The 10,115-nt window shown below is 34.1% G+C and overlaps 2 protein-coding genes across 4 annotated transcripts in view; both read left to right on the top strand.

Moving 5' to 3' along the window:
• LOC108737373 (protein gone early-like) overlaps nucleotides 1–10,115 on the top strand; it is a 129,355-nt gene that overhangs the window by 106,068 nt on the left and 13,172 nt on the right. The gene's annotated exons all lie outside the window — the stretch shown is intronic.
• LOC108737372 lies at nucleotides 3,865–5,208 on the top strand. Its single transcript, XM_018470190.2, has 2 exons — nucleotides 3,865–3,969; nucleotides 4,062–5,208. The coding sequence occupies exons 1-2, from the start codon at nucleotides 3,955–3,957 to the stop codon at nucleotides 5,100–5,102; spliced, it is 1,056 nt and encodes a 351-aa protein (XP_018325692.1). The 5' UTR covers nucleotides 3,865–3,954; the 3' UTR covers nucleotides 5,103–5,208.

Raw genomic sequence — 10,115 nt, 5'->3', positions numbered from 1 at the left:
TTACTGGAATTTATAATAGAATAAAATTTCTTATGGTAATATCGTTAACTTATTCTTATTAAATTAAAAACCTGTTAAATTTTAAATTCAGTGAATGGGTTTGTTTTCTGCATCTTTCTATTGACTACTAATACCGACTTCTAATTTATGATTAAATTATAAAACTGATGACTAATTTTTAAATTTGTTCATGCACCTTTGAATTCATAATTTGAATTAAATTGTTTAATTTTTGTCACCTTAATTTTTGTGAATTGGCCTAAGTTTACGTTCTCTTTAGAAATAATGATAACTCAAACTTAAATCCAGCAAAAAAGAATTCTTATAAAGAGAGATCAATAGTGGGTCAAGAAGGAAACCTCATCACTCTTATTTGTAAGTTACTGTATTTTATATTTTTAGAAAAAGAGAGGTAATGCTGGATTGGTTTTTGATATTCTTATGGGGTTTTCAAGTGTTAGTGACGTTTCCACAATATTTACAGAAAGTGTACGCCGCGCGTGGATTGCCGCTCCACGCGCCGTGTAACATGGTGTATATTGTCTGCCTATCTGTTTCTGGGCTAATCTTCGAAACAGCTGAACCGATTTTGCAGGGGCTTTCACAGGGGCGAAAAAGGAGGCTACTTGTGTTGTTATTTATCTGTCAGTCCGTATTTTTTTACTAATAGTTTATTATAAAAGAAACTGCCCCAACAATTTATTATCTACTTGCGTTTTCAAACTTCTCTCACTGTATTTAACTTCTAGAAATGCCATGATTAAAATAGGAGATACATTTACGTATGTGTGTATAAATAATAAATACAACCTTGTTTAATTTTGTGAATGCGAAATAATCTGCAAAAGATTCCCCAAATTTTTGCGGATTTTCCACGTTAGAAAAATTTTAAATGATTGGTACTTAAAATATTTCATATTAGCATTAATTGGCACTTAGTATGGAAAGATACGTCCGAGTGCAAGCAGTGAATCAGTTGTTTTACGTAATATTCAAATGTCATAGGGTTACGGAATATCTAATCGACGTTAAAATATAGAATGTGAGACATTTTTATAGTTACCCCAGTCCCAGTCCATCGTTAGACTCAGATTACTTTCATAGAGATACAATTTTGTACGTGTAAGGACACGTTTTAATTAAAATAGAACGGATATTTCTCATGTAATTTTATTTAATTTAATCTTGTTAATGGGCATTTGGGCTTCCGATAATTTATGTCCAGAAATCTGTTTGAACATTCATTACCACGTTGTTAATAAGAAGAAGATTCAGTATCCGGATATCCTGGGGCAACTATTAAAGCATATTACCCGTGTATTGATCCAGTAAGGGATTGATCAGCAGCATCCTTTTATGGCATGCTTTATTCAGACGAATTTTACCCTGATTCCTTTACGCATGCCTTATTAAGACTGAGGCAGGAATGATGTGGATACCCTGTTTCAACCCTTTAACTCTGTATCCTGTTTAGCCTGATCTGGCTCGAATGGTGATACCCTTTCTAAACCCTTTTACGTCATGCCCTATTCAAACTAATTTGACCTTGATGTCGATAACCTACTTGAACCCTGAAGAATGATTCCAAATCAGATTACACGATCAAGATTAAATGATATAACGTAATCAGGGACACAGGGTAGCCATATCTGGACCAAGTCTGCTTAATGAATAAAACCAAATGTTGTAAAGCGTTACATTCCTGATCGGGGCTTTTTTTTAAGTCAGGCATGCTGGATAGGATCTGGTCCGCAGCCCTAACAAATTTCCAGTCGCTAAGAAGAGTAATCTACCCCAGCGGTTCCTAACTTCTTTTGGCTGTATAATTTTAAATGATCTACTTTTTCTTGGCGGAACCCCATCTGGACAATCGAAAAGTAAATTGACAATAATTTCTTTTTAAGATCCCTGACATCACATTACTTCCAGTTTCGAAGCTCTTGGGAAGCTTGTGTTCAGGGTACCGCGGTAAACTATTTATGAACCACTGATCTAAGTAATGTTAAGGAGTTGATGGGGAGTGATGCCAGGCTTGAGTGGTCAACCCTAAAAGAACCCTTACGAACCACTGAGCTAACCAACGTTAGGGGGGTGATGGAACGTGTCACTCTTAAGTGGCGGACCTAAAAAAATAAAATTTTAAAAAGCTCCTGGGAATCTTGCACTAAACTCCAGACTTGTGCGGAGTGCTATTTAGGAACCACTGACCTAACTGACGTTAGGGAGGTGATGGGGCGAGATGTCAATCTTAAATCGTCGACCTAAAAAGAATGAAATTCTAAAAATCTGGTTTGTATAATGTTTTGACAATTAATCTTTTAACTAGAAATTTATAGTATTTCTCATCTTTATTTAAACATAAATTTATTAAAAACTTTTGGCTGAAGATTCTATTCGTTTCTGCAATAATCTTATAATCAGCTAATCCATTCCCAACGGCAAATTTGCATTAGAGAAATTCTTCTTTTTTGCCCCTTTCTATTTCCTCCAAAACCTGTTGGAGTTATCTATCAGCTTGCTGCATTGCAGAAAGTAGAGTGAAATGAATAAAATACTGGCGACGTTTTAATTTTACTTTAAAATGATACATACTTAATATTGCTCCCCTGTAAGTCGTCATCCGAACTTATTTCTGGGAAAAGCTTTTATAATAACAAGATCATTATTGAAGAAGGAAACCCTAAGGTGATCACTTTTTATTTGTAATTTATTAGAGTTCTTGTCCTGTATAACTTAAAACTTATTCTTGTAATATGCCCTTTACCGGTCATCCCTATAAATTTAACTAAAAATAGAAAACCGGCACCTAACAGGACGTTTAGTTATTCGTTTTGAATTATTTACCGCTTTAACTTGTTCCAAGGTTAACGCTTTTTATTTTAAAAAAGTCACATGCCGTAACTAACACTCTTGAGTAATTTAATAAAATTCCTTAGCAGATATTTCACAAATGTCATGGTAATTACCCTGTTTACGGATTAGCCATCCGTAAACATGGTAATTACCCTGTTTACGGATTAGCCATCATTTCATACGTTGAACTGTTCGTTTATTGTATAATAATTAATATCCTTTCGTTTTATATTTGCTATATCGGTATTACCTATTTTGCATATTTAGGAATACGTATGACTGAGATGTATTGCTTGTAATACAAAACACAACCAAGTGCTAAATACTGCAATTGCACTTTAAATTTTTTATAAAACATTTGTGTCATATACACTGCACATAAATATTGATGTATTTGTATGTGGTGTGTGTGTAATGCCCCCCTCTAATTTGTAGGTAATTTTAGTTTGTTCGGAAGATATTCATTCATTGAATTATTATTCTCTTGTCTAATACAACGCGATATTGACTTCACGAACAATTATTATGATTCATTTCTGATTCTGTCGCTATTATGCAATGCTAATATTCTTTCGAATCATGGATCATGCTCGTAAATAATGACGCTATATGGAAGAGATACTATTTGAATGTTTAATTTTCTTATGCGTACATGAACGAAAATAAAAACGAAACAAAAATGGACCGTTCTATATTATTATTATGCATTATAAGTAGGTATATGCAAAAATGTAGTTTGTGTGTATCAATTTTCATTAGAGACGATCGAATGGGCTAGCCACTCCTTGATATGGCATTTTGCAAGACAAGATGCAAACGTGTTGTGTCTTTATTTATTGCCTAGTAGTAGGCAGATGTCTTACCGTTCTGAACCATTCGTTTTATTAATGTTTTTTGGAAATCGCGAACCATTATACCGGCTAAAGACAAGGTTAATCATTTAGTACCAGTTTTTTTATTTGCTCATCAAAATGTTAGACTAGAGTAGAGTCCATACTATATTCGTCCTTGCAAAAAGGATGTTCCAGTGGTGGGGACAAGATATAAATACATCTGATATACTAAAACCATCGGTTCTAATTCCTCCACCGTTAAACCACAATGAAGAGTTTCGTGGTAAGTTTTTGTGTTGTTGTACAATAATTTTGAACAAAACAATATTTTAGTTTTCCGTAACATTACGTGATAGAATTTGTCGTTGATTTCAGTTTGTGACTGTCTTTGCTGTTGTCGCGTGGGCTCGTCCCGACGTGTCCCATCTACAAAATGCCTACGTACCACCAGTAACTAGTTACGGAGTACCGTCATCCTCTGTTCCCAGCGGTAGCTACCTTCCTTCAGTACCATCGTCTTCATCATTAAATGTATTTCGAGCACCTTTCGGTAGTTCTCAACAAAGTGTGAGCATTGTACCCAATTATCAACCCAGTTATCAATCCAGTTATCAATCCAATTATTACCCATCCCTTCAAACACAACAGCAAAACATCGACGTTCAACTCCAGCCTTCAGCTGTCGAACATAGAAAGTCATTCTACTTCTACTCCGCTCCTGAAGAACCTGAAACACGTACTCGCATTACCATTCCCATTCCTCCACCCCAGAAAAGGACCAACTATATTTTTGTCAAAGCACCTGTTAGCCGACCTCAACCAGTTCCAGTTATCGTTCCCCAAGGAGGTGTCGACCAAAAAACCGTAGTGTACGTTCTAGTACGCAAGAACAACCAACAAGTGAAACCTGTAGTACTCGATGGTCCGGCACCATCTCCACCCCAGAAACCCGAAGTCGTTTTCGTCAACTACGACTCTGCACAACAGGTGCACAACCTCATCCACGGAACTGCCCACGGAGAACAGCATCCAACTTCTTCAGACGTTGACACCCCTACGTTTGTTGGACATGTTCAACAAGATATCGCAAAAAGTGTTTCTGGCGGATCTTCTCAATTCGATATCAATTTCCAACCTCAACCAGCTTCACAAGCCGTTGAAAAAGTTGAAGGTATCTCGGGCAGTGAATCATTTGGAATAGGGGGTGGTGTTCAAGCTAACTATGTCGGGGTAGGATCTTTGGGCTCTCATTCAGTTGAAGTCAGCACTGCAGGTCCACAAGTTAGTCAGGTTTTCTCTGGATACAGTTCGACAGTTGTTCCCAGTGTGAGACCCACCGAAACTGTTCATATAGGTGGTGGTGATTCTTCGCAATCGATTTCATTCGGACCCGCTGGCCAGAGTGGACCGTACTAAAGAACTGTTTTAAGTACAATTAAAAAAAAAAGATCATACTGCCTTTTTTTTATATCATGTGGCGTTTAAGAAATTGTCTCAGTAAATAAATTAATATAAACATTTCTAAAGCCAATTTTTATTTGTTATCCTTTTTTCATCCTATATGCACACGGAAAAAGGTAAAATTAAATATAAAGGAAGTAACATGCAACATAACATATATACAACCGAATGTTCTTCTTTTTATTTTTGTATTAAAACCTTGTACAATAACTACATTTATTATCTGTTCTAATTGACATTTGTGAATTAGAGAAGATCTGCTCGTATCTAAATATTTTAGATAATGAAAACATCAGAAAATTTTATTTGTGACGCGGGTTTTAGTTACGAATACATGAGCTGTAAGCACGTAATACGTCTGGCATTTTTTTTAATGAACGCTATATAGTACCTCAGGTTAATGAGGAAAAATTTATTACTGTTGTCACACCATCGCCGGGAATCGAACCCGGGATCTTTGGCTTTACGCACCAGGTAGCTTAGTGGATACAGCACTGGTTCGATTCCCGGCAAGGGTGTGACAGTAGCAACAAATTTTCCCTTATTAACCTGAGAAAAATTAAATATGAATTTTCACATTAATATTTGATATTAACCACTATTAAATGTCAAAGCGTTTCTTATCGGAAATTCCTAATACTGACCTATTAGTTGTTTAGTTGTTTTTAAATTCTATTTGGTAATTCGTTATACATTCTTGTTCATTAATCCCCTTTTAATCTAAATTTACATATTTTATACGTATTGATTGTAGCTTATAATTTTCCAACAAATTTTTATTAGAATATTAGCTTATTTGTGAAAGTTTTACGAGATACCTATAGCTTAATTGGGTATATGGGATATAATAGGGTAGGCTCTGTTAGAGTTTCTTCATAATTCGAGTCCATTCCTGAACAAATCTAAATAGAAGTGCTTCAAAACAATTAACGGTACCTCCCATTAAAAAAACAAGTAAGAAATTTTTTTTAAATCTCATAAATGTTGTAGTAACTGGTAGAGTATGTGCTTATTATATTCACACAAACATCGAGTGGTCGTCTTTGACCTTTATTTAAAAAAAAGTGAACTATAATAAAATATCTGAATTTTGCCAAATAAGGTTCGGAATAGGTAATGGTTTTAAATAAGCTGTCCAATAAAAATGCACTGCCTACTACCTTGGCAATAAAAGTTTTCGTCAATTTTTAACTGTACATTTACATATATAAACATATTATACTCGTACATATGTGTGCAATATAAATAAAATAATAAGCATCCAAAGATGTTCACCTGAGCTCTGTTACATCACGATTATGAAGTACTAAAAAAGGTAAATAACCGTAGAAATTCCTAAGGTCAAGGTTAAAAGGAGTCGGCTATAAGTGCGTGTACCTAGTAAACTTTCTTTGTTATACATAACCACAACAAATATTTTGTGATATTTACTTTTTTCTTAAGAAATGAAATAAAATCGTATCTTATATTCATCCTTTCTATGGATTATTCAAAGTATGTTTTCAGTTTCAGCCCCAAAATCAGTCCCCAAAATTTATAATTACAAAATTGTATTAAAAAATAATATTTTTTTTTGGTTATGTGACTACAAATTAACGGTTTTGGCTACTTGCCAAATTTCATGATTCTAAGCCTTAACAGACAGACAGACAGACGGCCAACAAAGTGATCCTGTAAGGGTTCATTTTTTCCTTTTGAAGTACGGAATCCAAAAAATTGTAGAATTATCTTTCGTGCTAAAGGACCATGGTTCAAATGAACTGAGACTTCTTTATGAACGCATTACCACTGAAGACGTTAGCCGCAGTTGTCGACGAAACGTATGGACCTTACAATTCATTTAGACCACGGTCTCTCAGCTCGAACCATAACTCGTCAAGCTAACAGTTTTATAAAAATTTTTCCGTAAAAAAATCATTACAATATTGTTAATAAATTATAGGCTGTTTGTTTTTGCTATTTTACTGGAATTTATAATAGAATAAAATTTCTCATGGTAATATCGTTAACTTATTCTTATTAAATTAAAAACCTGTTAAATTTTAAATTCAGTGAATGGGTTTGTTTTCTGCATCTTTCTATTGACTACTAATACCGACTTCTAATTTATGATTAAATTATAAAACTGATGACCAGTTTTTAAATTTGTTCATGCACCTTTGAATTCATAATTTGAATTAAATTGTTTAATTTTTGTCACCTTAATTTTTGTGAATTGGCCTAAGTTTACGTTCTCTTTACAAATAATAATAACTCACACGTAAAATCCTGCAAAAAAGATTTCTTATAAGGAGATTTCAATAGTCGGTCAAGAAGGAAACCTCATCACTCTTATTTGTAAGTTACTGTATTTATTTTTTTTTTACGAAAAAATAACTACTGCTGGATTGTTTTTTGATATTCTTATGGTTTTTCAAGTGTTACGTAATCAAGTAGTTAGAGGCGGCTATCAGATCACAATGATAATAATTGATATGCATATTATGGCAATTATTTAAGGAACATTTAAGACGTAACAATATTATATCTTCCGGGAATGGGATACATTTTTTACTGTATCTGAGGTCAGGGGAACGAGGTCTAAAGTTATTTAAAATGTGTGGACTTAAATAACCGTTCGGACATTACAAAAAAAAACAACTTATTTGTGTGGAATATGAAGATCAGTGGTCAGAAAGGGCACATTGTCCGTTTGTGCCTATCGAGAAAACCTAATTAACCCCCTACACAAAAGGGGGTGTTATAAATTTAACGTGTGTATCTGTGTTTCTATCTGTGGTATTGTAGCTCCTGAACAGTGACTATGATTCACATTGGGATTTTTTTAAATTTTTAATTTTATTTTATTTTTATAGCTACACTTTATACCTACAATACATACATATATTTGTTTGAGATGATTGAAACATTTTAACTTATGCAAATTATAGATAGAGTAGGCTTCTGGTAGTAGAGTAGTAGTAAATGGCATGGCACATGTATGGTCTAACACCTTTTTTTATAGCAGAACGGTAATTTTCCAAGGACGTAGTATGATTATCTAAAAATACTTGTTTAACTGTTCGCGTTGATGCGATGATCTTGAAATAACCGTTTGACAAATGATTGCCGTGGAGAAATGTAGGAATTGCTTAAAAAAGTTATAATTTATGTATTTTATTTATCTGTCATATCATCACGTACGCAAATAATTTTTATTAGCCTTAAAGGTGACTGACGGTCTTTTAAATTTAAATAAATAAAATTGGAAATACCTAAACACATCCGTAAGAAAAACAATTTATATTTACAGTGTAACTTTATTTATTGCCTTTTGTACTTTCTTGCGTGTCCGCATGAAATCTAAATCAGTAAGCCACGGGATTCCCATGTTGGAAATCACGACAGAGCTAAACTTGGCCCAAGATTGTTTAATTTTGGTTCAAGATTGGCAACAAATATTAAAACTAAAAAAAAACTTTAGGGTGTTTCATTCCCACCAGCCACTAATGTTGGTGGGAGGCCAGTCACTCCGGACTACGCCGGAAGGTAGGGCAGAAGGCCCTCTTCAGCCTCCTTTCAGGAATTGTAGGAATGGGTGGGTGGTGGTTCGGGTGAGAAAGATGAGACGGACGAAATGAAGACAGAAGATAATGAAAGTAGTGTCCGACCGAAAGTTCGATTTCGGTTTCGGTTTCGGTCGAGTTTCGGCAAAAAAACGAGTTTCGGTTTAGTTTCGGTTTCGGCGGCAAACCTGCCGAAACTACGACCGAAACCGAAACTGCGTTCGGGAGTTCTCGCGCTCTGCTCGGTCATGTTCGGCGCGTTAAATTCTTATATAAAGAAAAGCATGAATAATCTTCAAAAGAAAAATGAGTCTAGTCTACTTACTCAAATAAACATCTCACCTATTTTAAGTATTTTTAAGGCGCAATTAAAGTGTTTCCTTAAATGAGGGGTTGTTATGTTGATTTTGATTTGATTATCAATAAGTGAAAATGTCAAAGACTGCAGAGCTATGTGATTTAAAGATAAAAAAATAAAACTGACTGATTATAATAACGTTTTCTTTATTTTTCTCTAAAAACATGATCCTTATAAGGAAGTTCCGGTTTCGGTTTCGGCCGAAATTGAGACCGTTGCCGAAATTCGGTTTCGTTTCGGTTTCGGTCGTAAAAACCAGTTTCGGTCGGACACTAAATGAAAGATTATCTGTGACATTTTGGAATTAACTAATAATTAAAACGTCTAGTAGAAGAATGACTCTAACTAAACCGGCTATTATTTAACTTGTGATATTTAGGAGTTTCTCGTTTAATTGGAAGTCATAAAAATATAAAATTTTCTGTTGATCAGGTACAAAACCGGTCAGTGTAGGAAAGCGATCTGTTCAATAAATTGTTGTTCTAAAAAACCATTTTACTACCACTGAATCGTCTTACAATTATAATAAATAGTAGTAGGGACCATAAGTTACTTGGCGCAATTGGGGAGAATAGGGGTTCAGCAATGCGTTACGGTCCTGTTATGAAGCGAGATTGGAGTTAAGGATTGCGTTGTGTGATTATTTGTAAAACCGGAAAGTTGACAAATGTACTAATCCAATAGATAGGTGCACAAATGGGAAGTATGTTAATTAGAAATTGTAATTGTTGATTAAAAAGTTAATTATTATTATTGGAGCACGGAGAAAACTAAGTTTTTATGACAACACAAAAATTACAATTTTCGATTGTAAATGATCGAATTTGGCGTAAAAATAGTAGAATTTATTAGGTAACTTGTAATAATCTCAATTTTGACATGCTTTTTTAAAAATTATTTCAAATTTCTTAATTATTACAATTTAATTTGTAATATCAATATTTAGGTAAATTTTCGTTTTTCATCCTTGCATCCATCATTCTTTCATCAATGCTGCAAACAAAGAAGTAAATTTAAAATTAAATGATATGATTGGTGAAGGTGTTGTTGCCGGAAATGTAATTA

This window comes from Agrilus planipennis, unplaced genomic scaffold (assembly GCF_000699045.2).
Source record: "Agrilus planipennis isolate EAB-ADULT unplaced genomic scaffold, Apla_2.0 scaffold159, whole genome shotgun sequence".
Lineage (NCBI taxonomy): Eukaryota > Metazoa > Arthropoda > Insecta > Coleoptera > Buprestidae > Agrilus > Agrilus planipennis.
Note: the sequence above shows the minus strand (reverse complement) of the source record. Positions and strands in the feature narration are given on the sequence as shown.